Genomic DNA, 21,270 nt, shown 5'->3' on the forward strand with positions numbered 1-21,270 from the left:
CTCGTGACAATCATCGTGGTATACAGCCTTGGTATATACAGCGTATATATTTACGGACAGAACATTGAAAGAGTTGGTACGCAAGAAAAAACAAGTTGAATCACCAGCTAAGCCAACAGCGAGAACCCGTTGTAAAAGCGGCAAACGTCCTACGGTACAGTTTTTACAAAATAACAAAAGCACGCGAAAGAAACCAAGAACGCAGACAGGAAGGCACAAAATTTTAACCACGTTATAACCTCATAATAAGAAAAAGCAGTAAAAATAATGGTGGGAAATGTCTTCTTTTTTCTTCATGTTAAGGCACTACAGGATGATGCCAAAGTGTGATATATAGTGAGGAAACGTTAGCGACAACTGTCGAAATGTTGGCTACAGCGACGTTTCTTGTTAAACCACTGCTGAACACCTGCCAAGTTCGTTCCTTTGCCGCATAATGTTTAGGACTGGGCAGGTTACTTTTCGTGAACTGCTTATGTAGACACCCGGAATATGTAAACGACGCTGCAGGCTGTATATGCGCAGAGGCCACGGGCAGCGCCGACCCCGCCATGCCCGACAGCGGCGACCAGCAGCTCCTGCTCATCGACACCGACGCCGGCGTCGATGATGCGCTCGCCATCTTGTTGGCCCTCGCCAGCCCGTGAGTACGCGGTCCCGACCATAGGATTTCCCACACAAGTTGTGAGAGGTAACTCTAAAATCAAGACCGGGGCCGACAGATGTAAACACACGGTGGGATGAACATCGGATGAACAGAGGTAATGTGCCTCGGAGAGAGGCCTTTACTTGTTTTTATCCCACAGATGGCTCCGTAGTGCCTGCAGGGCTAGAGATACCGTGTACGGCTCCCGCAGGGAGCCAGTGTTGGGCTTCTCTTTTCCACGTGCCGCCGCGTTGCCGTTCGCCAAACCCAGTCACGTGGAACTGCGAATTGCTGCAGAGAAGCCAACCTACAGAGACGCCGTTCCTCCTTTTGGCCTCGTCAATTCCAGCGCCATCGCCATCAGCACGGCGCGTTTTGTTGTGTCTGACACACGCGGTAGCTTTTGCGCGGATGCATTATTTTTCTGCGCGCAGCTCTATATGTGTTTCAATTTCTCGATATATTGGCTGACGCGGGGCAAACCATGACAATCGAAACAAGCGTGAACGAGACCAAACCAAGCAAACCAAACAAGTGCGAGCAAGAGCAGACGCGAGCCGACGATATGACGAAAAGATCGGTCCGGCTGCGACCAGATACTAGTACGCATCGAGCGGTCGGGCGGGTCCGCACGACACCAGTTTCCCGCGCGCACGTCACTGAAGGGGCCGCTCTCATTGGTCTCCGCCGTTCGCAGGTCGCGTCTTTCATCTCCCGCTCCACGTTCGTTCTTTCATCTTTCGCTGAGCTCGTTCGCTCGATTATGCCGACGCTCAACGCAGGACCGGGCGCCTAAGGGCTGCACTCTAAAAAGTAGCAATAAATGAAATTGACGAGAGAACGGCCTTGAACGTTGCCCCTGCGAGAACGAGAAGTTGCTTCACTGCAAAAAAAGTGTATTGCAGGATGGCGGACCTATGCCCAACTCTGGCTCCCGCAGGGGGCAATATACACTAGCCCTATGCAGGGGCTGCAAGTGAGGCGGTTCAGCAAGCGTGGGAATTATTTATAGTGCATGAATTTGGCCTAAACTACGCCCGGCTAAACTGAGTCTGGCTTCAAGCGGCCTTGTGCACTGCTACGCGAATTGATCACTTTCAACAAAGATATTGAGTTATAAGCGCAACTATTTGATGTCATTAAGCATGTGCGCAGACAACTACGATCGTTTGAGCATTTCGAAATATAGAGCGTTATAAATAACGCCACAAGAACGTCTGAGGCCACGAGCGCGAAGATTAGACAAGTCCATGTACTACCTATATATAGTGGTTTCGGCGTTGTGCTGCTAAGCCCGAGGGCGCGGGATCGAATCCCGGTCGCGGAGGCCGCATTTCGAAAGGGGCGAAATGCAGAAACGCCCGTGTACCATGCATTGGTAGCACGCCAAAGAATCCTAGGTGGTGAAAATTAATCCGGAGTACCCCACTACAGCGTGTCTCACAACTAGATCTTGGTTTTGGCACGTAAAACCCCCAGGATGTTTTCTTAGATACATACATACGATACGTCCCTCCCTCCCTTTCTCGCTCCCCCACTGATTCGTCATTTTCTTGGCTTTGTTATTTCTGCCTTGACCGACTGGTGTCTCCTTGACACGTAAATCAGTCCTTGCAGTAAACAGCAGTAAACTCGCAGAGGCTCTGCAGAGGTCTATGAGCGTAATCTATAGGCACAGGGCGTGCTTCGCTGCAGGCTGTACAGGTCGTGACGGTGCTGCTAAAACGCAAAGTGGGCAGACAAAGATGCCAGCAACGAGTGAGTTCCTTCCTTCTCATTACTCCATCCGTCCATTGCCCATTTTGAAGGTGCAAAATCTTGGCCATCACCTGCGTGTCCGGCAATGTGCAAATGTGCAACGTCTACACCAACGTCCTGCGGATACTCAACCACTGCGGCAGGCTCGAGGTAGGTCAACGAGAATACGACGCAGACAGGGGTATCTTTAGCAGAGAGGGAAAAAAGGGGGACTTAAAGAAGAGCAAGACGACAGGCAGCTAGCCTCGGCAAGCGGCAACCTTCTCTAACGCCGTCCCTTCCTTCCCTTGGTGCCCATCCGCGCGTTGACTCTTGGGAAATAGACCCTACATGGTTGCCGGACCTTTCAAGGCATTGTTTGGTTCGTGGTAGTTCTTGTAGGGACGACCTCGTCACGATCAGCCCTCACCATCCAATCTCAGCTCCACTCTCCTCCCATACTATGGCCTTATACTCTGCGCGCGCTCCACGGCAAGAAATTGCCAATAGGCTATTACGTGGTGAAACCCTAATTCCCTCGAGCGTTTTTTTTTTTACATTTTTAATGACTAAGCTTCAGAATTGCAACATGACGCTACATCTTCGTCGTTTTTGCTTGCGCATAATTTTTAGCGACGAAACGAGGCTATTTGGCAAAATAAACGCAGCGCATGCAGACTATGGAAACTGAATTCTTTACCGGTTCCTTGGCAACGCTTGGCGCCCGCTAGAATGTACTATTGCAAGATGGCGCGAGGACAGGACTAAGTTTGAGGAACACACGGCACTAGGATGATCAGCTTTATCTCACAGAAAGTTGGGACAGTGGAGAGGCAATAGAGAAAGAAACAAGTGAAGGTTACGTTTTACTCGCTTTGCTCCTGGCGCTCTAGCTGTGTTTATAGTAGTGTTTCTTGGTTGTTTACAACACGTAAGATGCAGCACGCTACCGCTATTTAAAATGTAATCGTAAAACCTGTCTGATTTCTGGCAGTTCACACTCACTTCAAGCATCTTCATAAAGCAGTCGTCGTGCCTTTCTAACAGCTCCTGACGAGAGCGCTACGACAAAGAAATATCCCCTTTGCCGGTGCGTTGCTTGTAATGTCACATATGTTAAGTTTAACACGGTCGATCAGGTTGTTACAAGTCCCAAGTTGTTCAGATAAAGTTCGTGTAGCACGCCTGAGCAGTATAACGGGCAGTTCTTGTTAGGTTCTTTCCGTTTGGCCTGTGCTATGCGCTGCAGCTTTATTTGGCAGTATATAATGGGATATCAGTATTATATTCAGTATTGCATAAAATATTCACCAATTTCCCAATCGAAGCAGGGCAACACTTAACTTCAGTCAACCAAGAGAACAGGCTGGCTTCCGGAAGGGATATTCTACGATGGATCACATCCATGTCACCAATCAAGTAATTGAGAAATCTGAGGAGTACAATAAACCTAGCTGTATCTCTTTCATAAATAATGAAAAGACAGTTGGTTCAATAGAGATAGCAGCAGTCATAGAGACATTGCGCAATCAAGGAGTACAGGAGGCATACATAAATAGCTTGGAAAATGTCTACAAAGATTTTACGGCTAACTTGGTACTCCACAAGAAAAGCAGAAAGTTATCTATCAAGAGAGGGTCAAGCAAGGAGACACAATCTCTCCCATGCTATTCACTGCAGGCTTAAAGAAGTATTCAAGCTATTAGAATGGGAAGGCTTAGGAGTGAGGATCAACGGCGAATATCTCAGCAGCCTTTGGTTTGCAGATGACATTGTGCTGTTCAGAAACACTGGGGACGAATTACAACACATAATCGAGGGCAAGCTTAACCGAGAAAGTGTAAGAGTGAGGTTGAAGAATAATGTGCAGAAGACAAAGATTTGGTCTTCCCATCAAAAATACCTCATTGAAACGCTTTAGTCCATTCAAAACTGAGATGCTCGGTTCATTTCTAACAATTATAGTCCACTCGCCAGTGTCTCCCAGCTTAAGAACCTTAATGATATAAAGATACTTGAAAATCGTCGTAATATTTCACTGTTGTGTTTATTTCATAAATATGTTCACACCTGCGCCGTAACTTTGCCTCTGAAATCACCTCCGCGATCATCATGGCGCTTAAATAGTCACCTCTGCTTTAACCGCATATGTGGAAAAACTCAACCATTCAATTCATTGGCATTACCTAAAGCAATTAGGCTCTGGAATCCTGACGACTTAATCTCTTTTTCTGACCATGGAGAGTTCAAACGTCACCTCCGCCTACATTTATCGCTTTTGCATTGTTCTAAATTTTGTTTTCTTTTACACTACTCTTTCACTTGCTCTAAATGGCGTTTTATTTTGTACTACTGTTTCACTTGTACTTGGTTATCACTTTTTGCCATTTTCACGTTTGTTTTGCATTTTCAACTTCGTTTTAAACGTCACTTCTACGACATTAATAAGCTTTGTATTCCTTTTGTGTTTTGCCTTGTGCCGCATCTGTTGCACCGTTACTCTGGTTTATTATTTTTTTATTGTATTTATATTGATATGCCCCCTTACCCAATGCTCCTCGGGGTCTGTGAGGAACAAACAAACAAACAAACAAACAAACAAACAAATAAATAAATAAATAAATAAATAAATAAATAAATAAATAAATAAATAAATAAATAAATAAATAAATAAATAAATAAATGTTCAATGACCTGGCGATGGGACAAGAACTCAGGATGACCAGTCAGCCTCTAGAGTCTGTACAGGAGTACGTTTATCTAGATTAATCGCTCACAAGGAACCCTGATCGTGAGAAAGAAATTTACAGAAGAATAGAAATGGGTTGGAGTGCATACGGCAAGCATTGCCAAATCCTGACTGGGAGCTTATCACTGTCGCTGAAAAGAAACGTGTACGATCATTGCATTCTACCGGTGCTAACATATGGGGCGGAAACTTGGAGGTTAACAAAGGGGCTCGAGAAGAATTTAAGACCTTTGCAAAGAGAGATGGAGCGAAAAATTTTAGGCGTACCGTTAAGAGACCGAAAGAGAGCTGTGTGGATCATAGAGCAAACGGGGATAGGCGATCTTCTAGTTGACATGAAGAGAAATAAATGGAGCTGGGCAATGCATATAATGCGTAGGGTAGATGACTGGTAGACCATTAGAGAGAGTTACACAATGGGTACCCAGTTAGGCGCAGTCGAGGATGGCAGGAAACTAGGTGGGGTGATGAAATTAGGAAACTTGCAGACGCAAGTTGGAATCAGCTAGCACAAGCCGCATTTCGATGGGGGCGAAATGCGAAAACACCCGTGTGCTTAGATTTAGGTGCACGTTAAAGAACCCCAGGTGGTCAAAATTTCCGGAGTCCTCCACTACGGCGTGCCTCATAATCAGAAAGTGGTTTTGGCACGTAAAACCCCAAATATTATTATTATTATTATTATTATTATTATTATTATTATTATTATTATTATTATTATTATTATTATTATTATTATTATTATTATTATTATTATTATTGATGAATGGGAGATGAAGATCCAAGCCTCTGTCACGAGTTATCATTGCGCGTCAAGTCACTGTCTTAACGGGTAGAGTTGAAACTCCGCAGTATTTGATAACTCTCGTTGCATTTCACAAGTACGGAAAGTTGGTTTAGTTGATATATGGCTTCATTTCTAGTGTAATGGCACCACAGAAGAAAAAAATAAAGAAATAATAAAAGGCGCGGCCGAAAGCTTGAATTGGTGAGCACCAGAGCTCCGAAGCAGTCCCAAGGAATTCGCAGTGTAGTTATCACAAAACAAGCGAAATCCGAGACCGTCGGCAATATCCCAGCTCTCACACGCATGCAGGTGCCGGTGTACCAGGGCTGCCGGCGGCCCTTGGTGACGACTCCCATGAATGCGGTCAGCATCCACGGCAGGGACGGTCTGGGCGGTGCTGCCGAACGATACCCGCTGCCCGCCGACGGCGCCTTCGAACGTCGCAGCGAGCACGCGTCGCAAGCGCTCGTGTCGCTGGCGCACAAGCACGTCGGCGCCGCCACGCTAGTGGCACTCGGCCCACTCACCAACCTGGCCGTGGCCAGCCGACTGGACCCCGACTTCTTCGCGAACCTCAAGCAGATCGTCGTCATGGGCGGCACCTGCGACGGTGAGCGCGCCACCCTCCCGCTGTCCTTCCTCGAGTGCTTCGTGCACTGTACAATGGCGTGCACTGTCAAGCAGGATTCGGGAACTCTAGACTTTGAGAAACGCCCGTCTGGTCGGGGATGATCGCGACAAAAAGGAAGGGGAGGGGGCGAGGGGGAGACTCGTTGCGAGAAATGCTCCTGCGCAAAAAGCCGAAATGTCATTTGCTCTTTCCTCCTTTGAGCTTTCTATAGAGTTCTTATGTGGTCGGTGCCCGGGGGCGGATGCAAGGTAGCAATACGGGGGAAGCCCCCATAGAAACAATATGGAGAATGGACTGGAAGAGGGTTGCCTTACGTCATTGCGAACGGTTAGACCAAGATGGTACAAGTGAAGAAAGGCAGGGGCGTGTAGTGCTAATGTATCTCGGGAAGGGAAATGGAAGCGCCCCACCCGTCACTCTTAAGTTTGGATACACCACTAAAGGTCTTGTTTCTTTTTCTGTTTTTTTTTTGCGCAACTTTGCTAGGATTTTGGAAGAGCTCAGGCGTCACACTTTCTTGCGGGACACATTGGTTATTCACAGAATCCTTCCATCTACGTGCAAGAGATCTGCAGATGCGTGCTAGAGAAACGGAAGAGTCTATCCTCTTATTTTCTTCGTTATTCTGCACACTTATTGCAATTTTTTCCGCCTATTCTCTCCATCATTACTGTTTGGTTCATTTATCTTGTTAATGAACTCGGAACACTTCAGATTTCACGTGCGCGCCGACAGGTGACAGTTATGCCGGTGGCCATTCCTAATGACCAATTAAACTACAGTACTATTACCTATTACCGTATGGAAGAGCGTTTTGTCGAGGCATATGCTTCGTTTTCAAAGCCATCAAATTAATTACGCACTAATATTCGCAGGCATCGGAAATGTGACTGCGTCCGGCGAGTTCAACTTCGTGTGCGACCCTGAAGCCACCAGGGTGGTGCTGAGCGAAGCAAGCGAGAAGGTTCGGCTCGTCCCCTACGAAACCTGCGTCAGGCACACACTCGACTGGGTACACTTCTTTCTCTCTGATCTCTCTCGCTCTTCAAACTGTCTTCTCTCTCTCTCTCTCACACACACACACAAACACACACACACACACACACACACACACACACACACACACACACACACACACACACACACACACACACACACACACGCACGCACGCACGCACGCGTGCGCGCACACACACACACACACACACACACACACACACACACACACACACACACACACACACACACACACACACACACACACACACACACACACACACACACACACACACACACACACACACACACACACCACATTAGGATACATCACGCATTTTCCGGTATCTATCTATGTCCGGATAGTGGGTATGCGCCAGTAGGTTTATGCTGTTCTTCGCAATAATCATCACGACTTAAACAATCCGGCACAGCTCATCTCACAATGAGTGCCCACGTTATGCGATTAGCACTGAAGCAATGTATCGACCCACCGTATTGTTGCAACCGCCGAAACGTGTCATGCATGAGGCGTGTATTTAGCCGGGCTGTTTTATCGCACTTTCCTCTGGACACACTGCGCCGTCGAGTGCCACCTCGGAGAAGCCCTCTCGTGGCGCGTGTGTGAATATCCATACGAGATCCGCACAAGAGTGTCTGCATTTATATGACGCGTACTCAACTCCTCCCAGTACCACAGTGATTTAATTGAATTTTTTTTTTGTCATTGAATCGCGGCACATACGCAATGTATTGCGGCTCGAGGAGGCGTTTGGGCCAGGAAACCACCAAGCCCATTGACGAGTACGTCCGTAGTAGGAATGAAGGAAAAAGGGTTTGTTTTACATTATTTACACTGGCTCCAGATACGGAAGCCCACTGCACGTAGTAGCATATTAAACACCTGAGTTCACATCAAGACACGACAGCACCACCCTCATTGCACCAAATGTCTCCACATTTAATAACATCGTCTTCCCTAGTCGACTAGACCAGGGAGTCTGATGACTGTAGCGTTGGCCAATCACAATCGTCGAATCGGTCGCAATATCCCACCCATGATGTTGCACGGTTCCGTTGAACTCGGCCTCCTATGTTGCCCCTTCGCTCTCGCATATTTAGCAACCTGCGAATCCGAAGTCAAAGCCGTACTCACGGCAGCATTCGAGTTGGTCCTTTTCATCAATTAGTTAGGTCCAGGTAGAGGGGTCTTTTGTTGACCCATCAACAGTCGGCCTCAAGCCTGCGTTGACATCTGGATACGTACTACTGAATAGGTGGGGTGCCTCGTGGCACGCGTCCGATTAATGCCCTTGACCGTGTTGAGACGTGACAATGTCATACACCCACCGAGCCAACTCCCAAGTTAAAGTGGTTCGACTAAGAGGGGCACATACCTTATTTCACCTACCCAGCAATCCATGTTGGGGTGAAAGAAGTTCATCGAAGCACGGCATATAACCAGTGACACATAGCTGTGACCTAAGTTGGCTCGACAACTGGTTTCGAACCCGGTTTATTCATCACGGTTAGAAATACCGGCCGACCGGCCGACCCCGAAATGTCCGTGAGGTACTCTAAGAGAGCTCATTGCATTAAAACACATCATTACCAATTAGACACACATCACAAGACAGATTGCTGATCGCATGAACGCTGCCGATCGTTTAAAAGGAATGATGCGCCGCCAATTGTCATTCACCTGCGAAGCTTTCTTTCTCAGAAACCCGTAGGGGTTTCATTAATAGCTTTACTATACTCTCTGATGGTTGACGATTTGCCTTACCTCCATGGGCCATTTTTGTAGCAAGCATTGTTCTGCACTGATGTATCAAATAGCGAACGTTGCGAACTACTATACCACTGCTCACTGAGGCAAATATAGTGGCTTAGAAAATAAATAAATAAATAAATAAATAAATAAATAAATAAATGATCAGGCAAGCAAGTAAGCAAGCAAACACCGCGAGTAGCACATTGCTCGAAAGTTGGCTTTTTCACGTCAACAGTCATTGTGAGGAGAAGCCAGATTCTCAGCGAACGAGGCACGTAAGTTGAGACCATCCAATTTACGCTTCGCAACGTGCTTGCGGTGTGCACGCTGCATGCTGAGCGATGACAACTAGCGCAGTATTACTCTAACGTATAGGGCGGCGTACTGAAGACACGAAGAGTCTGTGCCAAGAAAAAAACAACGCAGTCGAGTGCGACAGAAGGTTGGAAGAAGTGATGAGCCTAGGGAATTTGCAGCCGTATCAGCTGACCCCACCAGCATATCGATGAAGGCGGACTGCAAGAACGCTTGTATGCCGAGGCTTTGTATTGCAATAAAGATACCCATACGGTCAAGAATAATCCCAAGTCTTCAGCAACAGAGTTCATGTGTTGCTTTGGGTTGTTAAATCACAGTGCTGCTCGTCATTTCAAAAATGAAGCGGCAACAGTGACAGCACACTAAGAAGGAACAAAGACAGGACAAGGCGCTTTCCGGGACACGAAACGCCTTGTCCTGTCTTTGTTCCTTCTTAGTCTGTTGTCACTGTTGGGGCTTCATCTCTTGAAAGCTATGAACCAACTAGCCCCACAGCGTGTTCTACAACTCGTGATCCTGTGCTCGGAGTGCGGTAGGTTATCGTGACCGGCAGCGATCGTGTCAGCTAGTGCTCTATTCTTTTCATTCTTTTCTGTATCTCTGCTTTCTTTTTCTCTTTCTACTTCCGCCGTCTACCAGTGGAGGGTGACAAACCGAAACTGGCCTTCTGGCTAAACTCCCTGCCTTTCACCTCTCTTTCACAGATCTCTTAAACCCCAGCGATCAATCGAGATCCCCGCGATTGTTTGTTGCGTGTGTGCGAGTGGATGTTTAAATTGTCCTTTCGGTCACGTTTAATTCATGCAGAAGTGCCCAATGTTTGCCAAACTTTCCAAAGCCACGATACGTGTTTCAGGGAATGTCGTTAGGCCACGCAATAACGCCTCTGTAAGTATTTCTCTTCTCCAAAGCCGCTCCGATTGAGAGCATCGTCATTGGCCTGGGCGTCGTAGCTTCAGGTGTGCTACCAGCCACAGACCTTGGCCCTCGCGAATTTGCTTAGATTTCTTTTTTATTAAAGGTGTGCATTAGCAGGCCAGATTCAGTAACGTGCATTAAAATATGTTGTGTCGACTTCTACGAGGCCTAGCTGCATCACTCCGAGGAGCAACGAAAGTGGCGCTGGTGCTTTTCCAGCATTCGCGTGAGTAACAAGATAATGGATATATAAGCAGAATGCTAGATTACTGTTGATATAGTAGCACATAATTAGCTCACGCAGGCTAAGTGACTATTTGTTGCCTCCCCGATTAAACAAGGATGCCATTAGCATTCATCCTGATAAACCCAGGACGCTGGTGTTCTCGCGCCTTACGGTTCCCCAGTGCCACCCGTCTTTTCCCATTCCGTAGCCTATATCCCATCCCCAGTTAAGTCGCGAGCCATTCTCTTCGAAATAAAAAGATTCATTCATTCATTCATTCATTCATTCATTCATTCATTCATTCATTCATTCATTCATTCGAAGGTTTGTTAAATAAGCGCGTGACGTCTAACACGCCGACCGCGTTTTCGCAGGACTGGTACACCGACTGGGTGAGCATGGACACGCACAAGAGCCGCATGGTGCGCGACATCTCCGAGGGCATGATGCTGCGCATGCGCAACGTGCTCAGGCTGCCAGGCTTCTACTCGTGCGACCTGCTCGCCATGGCGACCGTGGTGAACCCTGCCGTGGTGCTCAAAACCGAGACGTACCCGGCCTGGCTCGAACTGCACGGCACCAGCACGCGCGGTGCGCTCATCGTGGACAAGCGGCCCGGCCTGAAGGGCACCAAGCCCAACATCCACTTCGTGCTGCAGCTGGACACGGCCACGCTCAAGGAGATGTACACGCGGATGGTGCGCTGATCCGACGCCTCGGGCTGGGTGGTAGGACACTCCTCTCGGTGGGGTATAGCCGCTTCGAGTGTGAGCGCTCCAGGACGTTCTCAGGGAAGAGAGCTCGCCTTGGCCGAGACTCTCAGTACGAAATAAAAAGGAAAGAACAGTGGTGTCCGGGAAGCTGATCACAGAATGCGCGGCAGGTTTCGTCGAGATTCTGTTATTGTGTACGTTTGTGCGGGGAGCATGTGTGTGCGATTGAGACGTCTGAGTGCATGAATCAGCGAGCGAGTTTAGAGGGTGTGAAAGAGCGAGTAAGTCCCTGCGTGCGTGCGTGCGTGCGTGCGTGCGTGCGTGCGTGAGTGAGTGAGTGAGTGAGTGAGTGAGTGAGTGAGTGAGTGAGTGAGTGAGTGAGTGAGTGAGTGAGTGAGTGAGTGAGTGAGTGAGTGAGTGAGTGAGTGAGTGAGTGAGTGAGTGAGTGAGTGAGTGAGTGACGTTTTAATACCTCTCAGCTCAGAGTCTCGTCATGGTCACCCGAGCGGCGCTCGTTGACATTAAGTTTACTTTTTCAGAAAGCACTTCCTTGGTCCTTGAGTTCTTCTATAGCTTGGTCTTGCTTCGAGTCGACACCATTTGTTTACGCTTATTCCTTCCAGCATGGCCTGTACCCACGACAGGGATCGCTCACACAACAACAAATGAAATGAGTAGTTATATATAACAAAGATTCGGAAAATGCAAGCAAGATATTTTATGAAGAAATATAACGAAAATTGAATAATAACTAGAAAGGCGTGTGAAAAAATCGCCACATAGTAGGCAACCCTAGCACCCGAATACTCCATAAGTGCAATGGCATCATTACTCTTGACCACATGCTTTGGCAGTGCCCCGCGGTCTTCACAGACCGTGACAAGGAACAAGAATGGTGGCGGCAAATGCTACACAGTAATCACTCTCTGACCAATTACGGGCAGTCCAGAAGGCCCGCGATGTGGCTGAAGGGCTCGGCCTGACAGTCCCAACGTGGGAGCGGCCCGCGTCAACGTATGGTTGACCTTCAGGACCCAATAAAGTTCTCCATACCATACCATCTGCAACGCTGGGCCATTGAAAAGGAGTAAGAATGTACTTGTAGTGAGCAGCGAGAAAGAAGAAGAAGAAGAAGAAGAATCGGTCGACGGAAGCCTGCCACAGGAGCAGTCGTTATAACCTTGGTTATAAGCGTTGTTGCAACCCTTCCCGAACGAGGCGAACATGGTCGAGGAATCGGCAGTTGAGGAGCCATCTCACACCTTCAACAGTCCGGAGCCCAGTCAGAGGTCCTTCGCCTGCGGCGCAGTCGTCGTTTTCGGGACCATGATGGCCATCATCGTGCTGCTCCTCTTGTTCGACGAGTCTCCGCAGCACCACATCAAGACCGAACCCTTCTGCTGCGCGGACGTAGTGAACCGCGTGTTCAGCGGGGCCAACTTGAGCATCGACCCGTGCCTCAGCATCTTCGGCCACACCTGCTACGCCTACGTCGCGGCGCGGGACGACGACTACCGAGAACAGCCGAGCCCCAACACGGACCCCGTCGACGGCGTACCGATCACCGAGGCCGGCAGGGCGGTCGCCGCCTACTACCGCGCTTGCGTCCTGTCGACCGGCGACTCGTCGCCGGGGGCAGTGGCGGCCAGCGCGCTCCTCGACGTGGCCGACCCTCCGGGCATCGCTTCTCTTACGCCGCAAGCTCTCCTCGCCGTGATCGTCGATCTATCGCTCCAGTATGGATTGCCTTCCATATTCGAGTTTAAGATCGGCGGAGCCATGGGCTCGAGACCATATTTCAACGTCTCGGTGGCGTCGCCGAACGCCCTGGCATCGAGAAATTCCCCGACCTTTGTCAGGACGTTAAAGGCCGACGCGCTGAGGGTCGTCAACGAATATTTCCTGACGAAGATAAGCACGCAGGAAATGAACGATTTCGTGGAAGATATTGAAAAATCGAGAGCTGAGGTGGCCGAGCTCTACCTCGAGTCCGTGACTGACCTCACTACCGGCATCACCGCAGGCCACTGGAGAGAGATCTTGAAGAAGTTCCACGTAAGTGACCTCGCCAACGGCAATGTATTCCTGCAGGTGACAAAGGAAAAGTTTGCAGATACCTTGAAGCCGGAGAAGAGGCTGCTCACTCTGGTGTCGGCTCTAGTTGGCGCGTCTGCGCAGCTCGCGTCGAGCGCATTTATAGAAGCGAACAGCACGGACGCGAGGACGCAAGCATGCCACCACCGTGCCAAGGAGCTGCTTCCGCTCTTCATTCTAGATCGGATCGGCAACTCGCCGACACGCTTCCAGAACGCTGCCATCCGAACGGCGTACCACTTGATCGCAGGCGCCGTGCGCGACAAGGCACGCGTCGGAATGACAAAGGACGACTCGAAGAAGCTGCAAGAGACGCTCAGGGAGATGACGGTGCTGTTGCCGTCCGAGGTCGTTCCCGGAGACCTCGCCATCCCAACCATGACATCCGAGTACGCGCACGCCGAGCTGGTCACTCGCGCCTACTTGCTCAGCGCCTGGCGACACCAGACGTTTACCCTGGGAATCTCGCGGGACGCTCTGGACGGGTTTCAGAAGAACCACGTGACCATTGGCGGCGGCAGGGTGACTATACCCACGCTCGTCTACCCTCTCATCACTGTCGGTCAGGTCACGGATCCGGTGGTGTTGATGCCCACGGTGGGTGTCTACCTGGCGGACGCACTGTGGGACTTCGTCTTCACGAGCAGTTGGAGCGCCGAGAGCAACGCCACTCTGAAGGCGTACCGCGAATGCATCGAGAAGAACAGTCGGTCGCTGATTGAGTGGCCGTCCGACCTGCTCTGGCTGAGCGTCGAGTCCAGCCTAGAGGCGAGCAAAGGTGCCGACTGGGACAAACTGCTGGACACGGCCGGCACGTGGAACACCACACGCGGCCAGCTTTTCTACATGACCTTTGTGCACTACGTGCTGTGTCGCATGCCCCACAGCAGGTACCCGACCTTCGGTATTGACGTGGACGTCTTCATGTCGGCGTTCGAGGACTTCTACCGGTCTTTCCGATGCAACACCTCGGTGTCGAAGATAACGGGGGCCACCTGCTTGCTACACCTTTGAATTAACAATACTGAATTGGCTACCGGCAAATGCGGCTTCATTTACTTTCATAGCTTTAGAAAAGGGAAACGATTAATGGCAGAAAACAGGAGAGGTTGGCGTCCGGTGCACAAAAAATGAACGCCAGCTAGCTAAAATGCACACGTTGAAAAAGGATGAGGTGGTAACGAGAGATATGAGAATAAGTAGGGTTATACACGATGCGGCCAAAAGTTCGGAATTTGCACTTGCAAGAAAGTAAAGATGCACACATGTACGCATGCTCGCATAAATGACATATCGTCTAACACTCGGATGCAAATGTTCACACATACGTGTTTGCATGCACAAACAGACGCACCCACATGTATTGCCTGGGTATATACTTGCGCACACGTGCAGCTCGTGGCATTCACCTACAGTACACGTCAGCAATGCCTGCATTGCTACACATGTCTGCAGTGTCACGCTTTCGCGTGGCGGCCACGTACGTAATGGGATCGGATACCTCAGTAAATTTGCGCATCACTGAACGCGGGTGTCACTTGACTGAGTGAGTGAAACAACTTTGTTGAAGAAACCAGTGGATTGAGGCCTGGGCCTAGGCCGCGCCAGGGGCAGTAGAGAGAGACCTTCTTCCCTCTCGAGCTCGTTGGATGGCCCACGGTTGGTCTTGCAGATCTGAGCTGGTGACTTGCGCGCATAACTTTCACGAACGTGTCAATTTGCAGATTCACCATCTGCACCCGAAAATGAAGCACGCGGCAGCACACGCTCTTAACATTGGCTGTTTATTATTTCTGTTGATTAAAACTGCCCTCCGTCATTGTGAAGATTCCAACCGACTATTTTTCTTTTTTTTTTCGCTGACGGTTCATAGAAGTTATGAAGACCTGCTTACACAGGGCTAGGGAAATGCGGTCTAGAAACGGGATCTTGAGAGACTCCAAAAATGTCTTTCTAAATGCGGATATTTTCTAAAAGTCTTATTCTACTTTTCTTTGCTCCTCTTCCTGCCCACTTCCTCACTTTCCTGCAGCCTCTTTTTTTTTCTCTCTTTCTCTCTATCGCCCTCGGCTTAAATCGATCAAGCTGATGCAACTTCGCCTCGTACGACATGTGTATACGGTTCTTCGTCTTCGGGTAAAACCCGATATGGCCGATTTTCGCATACCGAACAAGTTTTATGCGAATCGGATTAACTCGTATTTCTTTCCGAGGTATAACCCTTTCGTAAAGAGCAAAAATAAACGCAGACATTACGAAACTAGTAACTGCAGATTATTATTATTATTATTATTATTATTATTATTATTATTATTATTATTAGTAGTAGTAGTAGTAGTAGTAGTAGTAGTAGTAGTAGTAGTAGTAGTATTGTAGTATGGGGTCTGTTTGTTTGCTTAAGAGAGAAATTGAGTAGCTGGAGGCCTGCTGCTTTCAACCTGTCCAGTTAGTCACCATTTAGGCTTAGCTGCTTCCCGACTTGTGTGAACAAGTGGTCAAGATATATCATATTTAATGCTATTCGGAACATCATAATGTTTTCCTTTTGCTCAGTACTTAAGCAAGAAAAACGACCTGTATAATGTATTCGGCGCCTGTTGAAGTGCTATTGACGGCATCGTTGAATTCGGCCATTTTATCAAATTCTCTAGTGGCGCCATTTTGAGCCAGTCGGAGGCGCCGTAGCAGCCCTCTGGGCCAATGAGAGTTGACAAGATGGCGAATTCGAATATGTGTGGCAGAATTCGACATTGTCCAGAATAGCACCCCAGGCCTCGAGTGAACGAAAGCCTGTTGGCCTTTTAGTAGCCGCGTTTAGTACATGAATACGACAATGGCGCAGCGCATCGCAGTTCCCGCATGTCGTGCGCATATTGCGCACGGCTCTGATGTGCTAGGAAGCGGACGCAGCGCTGATGTTTTTCTGCATTGCGAAGGGTAGCTACGACGTTGAGACGATGTTTTCTCGACTAAGGTATACGTTCAAAGAAGAGCGTCAGATTGAGCTAGTTGGTGTTAAATTAATTTTGTTGCAAGGGCGTATTGATTGAAGCAGTAAAACTGAACGATGGAACGAGGGGCTCGACAGGTCTAGGAAAGACAGAGAAATGCTCAAAATTTGTAGAGCGATGTACTTCAACAAGGGCGTTTAAGATAAAGAAAACCATCCCACTTAATGCAAAGAAAGGGTAAGGCGTGCAGACACGGACACAAGAGAAATGTACGAAACGAACGCTGACTGTCAACTGAAGCAAGCACTGAGGCGGAAAAAAAAGATAGAAGATACAAAACTCATCTGCGCATGCTATGGAGTGGTAGAAACAAGCGCGTGAGTCAGCCTTCGATTACCTTACATAAGGAAGAGATCAAATGCCTTAACAGTTACCTCTCAAGTAGACCGGTACGTGTACCCGATTGACACGTTGCGCTACCATTCCAGAGCATGCGCAGATGAGTTTTGTGTCTTCTTTCTTTTTTTCGCCTCAGTGTTTCCTTCAGTTGACAGTCGGCGTTCGTGTTGTCCACTTCTCTTGTGCCCGTTTCTGCACGCCTTACCCCTTCTTTGCATTATGAATCCTTACCAACTGGCTCAGCTTTCTGTCGTTCTAAAACCATGCACCTCTTGAGAAGCATGCTACATGTAGAAGCATGAGAAGCATGCCACAGAAGAATGCTCACATGTACATGACATATGTAGCGCACCATAATACGTACTACAGAAGCCTGAAATTCGCCACTGAGTATATGTACATGTTTTAATTTATTTATTTGATTCGAAATTGTTCAGCCCTTCTATAAACTGCTCAATGCTTGTAAAGCAGGCAATTCCACGCGGAAGGCTGTCCCACTCATTAACAGCAAGATCTAAAGAAAATCTCATGAGGTTGGTGCGTGCAAGTGGAGGTCGAACTTTGAAATAGTGGTTAATACGTGTAAAAATACGTCGTCGTCATCATCGTCCCCACCATCATCATCATCATCATCAGCAGCAGCAGCAGCCCATTTTATGTCCACTGCCAGGACGAAGGCCTCTCCCGTAGAGCAGGTTTAATTATTGTTCTTGTGTATAGTTGTTAGGATGATTATATATTGCGTGGCAGAAACTAAGCCGACTACTTGCTGATGTGTCCAGCTTTAATGATCGTTCAATCACTGAAATGCTAGCGTATGTGGAGCATTGGCCTGAAATAAAACGAGCTGCTTCATTTTGCAACGGTTCCAATTTCGCGATGAGCTACAATTGATGAGGGCTCCATATAAATGAAGCATATTCTATTTTAGAGCCTATAATGGAAGTATATGCAAGAAGTTTAGTGTCAGTGCTAGCGCGAGACAAGGAATCACGAATGAATCGACAAGTGTCACTAATGATATTGTCAATATGCGTGCTCCATGAAAGGCTTGTAGCTAAATGAACTCCAAGATAACTAAAAGATCCGACTGCCTCTGCAGGCTCAGAATCTGTGACATATATGCGTAAGAAAATACATTATTTCTTCTGCTACACCTCATAGGATTGGTCGTGTTTGTGTTAATTTTCATTTGCCATTGAGCGCACCAATTATTCAGTTTGTCCAGGTCATTTTGAAATGTAAGGTGGTCACGAGGATTGATTGTAGGCCGATAGATGACAGGACTATCTGCGAAAATTCTAGTTGTTGAATTCATCATCATCATCATCATCATCAGCATCAGCCTGGTTACGCCCACTGCAGGGCAAAGGCCTTTCCCATACTTCAACAACCCCGGTCATGTACTAATTGTGGCCATGTCGTCCCTGCAAACTTCTTAATCTCATCCGCCCACCTAACTTTCTGCCGCCCCCTGCTACGCTTCCCTTCCCTTGGAATCCAGTCCAGTTGTTGAATTCATGTCGACGCAAACGTAACTGATATAAACTAAACACGGTGTGGGCCCCAAGGCGGAGCCCTCGGGACTGCTGGACGTGATGGATTGAAAAGAGGACTGATTGTTACCTAGAGTAATAGCTTGACGTTTATTCTTTAATTATTCTTCAACCCACTGAATAATATTTATTTCTATAATCATTATTTTCATTTTGTAAATTAGTGTTTTATCTGGTATAGGCGAGCAAACGTCTTCGAAAACACTACAAAAATTGTGTCAGTTTGTTGAAATTTATGTAGGTTGCGATGAATATCTGTTGTTAGTTCAAACAGATATTCGTTTCGCATGAGCATACATGCTGAAATCCATGTTTATTAGTAAATAGGACGTTATTACTGGTAATTTAATTCTTAACCTGCGATCTTAAGATGCGTTTTAAGAGCTTACAGAAGACGGACATTAATGTTATGGGTTTGTAACTGGTTAGTTGGCTCTTGTCACCCTTCTTAAATACGGAGATTACGTATGCTAATTTCCGTTCCTCAGTTATTCCACTAGTGTCGACTGATTTCTGAAAAATAAGTGAGTATTAACGCCGCATAGGACCTCGTGGTTTTCAAAAGTTTAGTGGTTATATTGTCGGGACCTGGACTGGAATATGATGGTAATCTATTGATTGCATTAGCAACACTGTGTGTGTGAATAAAAACAGCAAGCATTCAGGTCTCCATTTGTCGTGAGGAATTCCTCAACTCCAACTTATTTTCTTCCTCAAATACACTACAAAAGAAATTATTAAACATATCGGACAGTTCAGCCGTATCGAGTGCGACGCCATTTCCAGACGTAAGACGTGGTAACTGAATCCTTCACGGGTGCAGGAGAAACAACCTTCCAAAATTTCTTAGGATTCGTTCTCAAGCACATCACGATTAAAGACTTCACATTTAGCTTCTGCAATTTTTTTTGGCTAGAGTTTCTTTTTAATAGACTATATATATATATATATATATATATATATATATATATATATATATATATATATATATATATATATATATATATATATATAGTCTATTAAATAGAAACTCTAATATATATATATATATATATATTCCTCCCAGTCAATTTCGTTACCGGTGCGCATAGCTTTCGCGTGTAAGCGCTTTTTCTTATTCAGAAACATCTTTATCTCCCTCGTAAAGCACACCTTATCTGCAGTATCGTATGCACATCCATGAGGGACATATTCTTCTTGGAGATTCAACATGTCTCGAAAAGCGACCCAGTTATCAGGACTGACGAAAATACTGAAACAAGTCCTCAAGTTCCCTATTCGTGCTGTCAACATCAGCTCGAATATATATATATATATATATATATATATATATTGTGAGGCTCGATATATGTGAACACTGAACAGGCAATGGATGACGCGGTGGTCGCTAATTTCTTTCATTATATGCAGTATCACTCGTTCAGGGAAAAAACAAACATTAATTATGGGATTTTACGTGCGAAAACCACTTTCTCATTATGAGGCACGCCGTAGTGGAGCACTGCGGAAATTTGGACCACCTGCGGTTCTTTAACGTGCGCCTAAGTCTCAGTGCACGGGTGTGTTCGCATTTCGCCCCCAGCGAAATGCGGCTGCCGTGGCCGGGATTCGATCCCGCGACCTCGTGCTTAGGAGCCCAACACCATAGCCACTAAGCAACCACGGCGGGTCCTCGTTCAGGAAGCGTTGTAATTAACAAGTCAGGAATTGCTTCCTCACGCGGAGGTGACGTCCGTACAATCTGTGTTGCGCACATCGCACGTAGGGCACATGTGACCATTTGATGTCAGGATAATTAAAATGTCCAGTCAAAATTACAGGACAGTTAACATGCCTTTTTTTTTTTTTTGTTGAACGTATCCTAAAATGTCATACGATGCGTCCACAAAACCAGCGGGATATTCCGGTGGAGGGTAGCAAATGCCAACAACAAGCGTTACACCCGAGCGCGTGCCCTGCCAATCCTCTTTCTCTGCCCTCGAGTCGACGCGCGCCAGGAGGAAAACAACCAAAACTTATAGAACATGCAGCACCTAGGCACCAAACACGTGAAATTGAATACGGCTTAGACACGCACATTCATCCTTCGTTAATTAAATGAAGTACGGTAGCAAGCTGGGCAAGTCGCTGTAGTACATCTGCATTTTTACTTACAACGCGAAAGAATCAACAGGGCAAAGGAATACGTAACACGAGCGCTGGAGGGATGACTTAATTTCATTAAATTGAATTAAATGGAGGGCTGGCTTAGAGGCATGCTTATGAGTATGATACGCTTCAGCCATCTCATGGGCACGCTGATCCTTGTGCCTCGTAGCGATAGATGTATTTAACGAGTTGTGGCGACACAAAAAAAAAAAAAAAAAAAAAAGAGCGCAACCACTTGTAAACAACGCCGGCACCACATGTTTTACTGTAAAGCTGAACATGTGTCGTACTGAACATTCATTGGGCCTGACGAATCACCCTGCCTTCAGCCCTTCTTTGAATCGTTGTACAAATGTTGCCAAGCTTCTTTTCTCTTTCTTGCTTTTTCTTACGTTTCTTTTAGAAAAAGCCAAGTAACGCAAAAAAAAAAGAGATTACGCGAGACATAGCACGCTGAAAACAGCTAAATCGGACGTTTTAAATCCAATTATTACAATTCTCTTTTAAAATTCGCGACCTCAATTCAATAGTTAAAAAGTTCGTTAATTAATCTCGTCTAATTATCGATAGTTCCATTATGAAAAAAGATCCCCCTGGTGCGGTACTTCACTGCTGACAGAATACCAT

General features: G+C 47.1%; 1 protein-coding gene across 1 annotated transcript; it reads left to right on the forward strand.

The window, feature by feature from the left end:
- Positions 1–531: 531 nt before the first annotated feature.
- On the forward strand, positions 532–11,642 carry LOC142574461 (uncharacterized). The gene is made up of 5 exons (XM_075683532.1): positions 532–643; positions 2,455–2,554; positions 6,229–6,529; positions 7,426–7,562; positions 11,157–11,642. The coding sequence occupies exons 1-5, from the start codon at positions 552–554 to the stop codon at positions 11,487–11,489; spliced, it is 963 nt and encodes a 320-aa protein (XP_075539647.1). The 5' UTR covers positions 532–551; the 3' UTR covers positions 11,490–11,642.
- Positions 11,643–21,270: the final 9,628 nt, after the last annotated feature.

This window comes from Dermacentor variabilis, chromosome 3 (assembly GCF_050947875.1).
Source record: "Dermacentor variabilis isolate Ectoservices chromosome 3, ASM5094787v1, whole genome shotgun sequence".
NCBI classification, from domain to species: Eukaryota; Metazoa; Arthropoda; class Arachnida; order Ixodida; family Ixodidae; genus Dermacentor; species Dermacentor variabilis.

Coding starts and splice junctions, on each gene's coding strand:
- LOC142574461 (XM_075683532.1), top strand. CDS start 552: ATGCCCGACAGCGGCGACCAGCAGCTCCTGCTCATCGACACCGACGCC. Junction 6,530..7,425: donor CATGGGCGGCACCTGCGACG/GTGAGCGCGCCA, acceptor TAATATTCGCAG/GCATCGGAAATGTGACTGCG. Junction 7,563..11,156: donor TCAGGCACACACTCGACTGG/GTACACTTCTTT, acceptor GCGTTTTCGCAG/GACTGGTACACCGACTGGGT.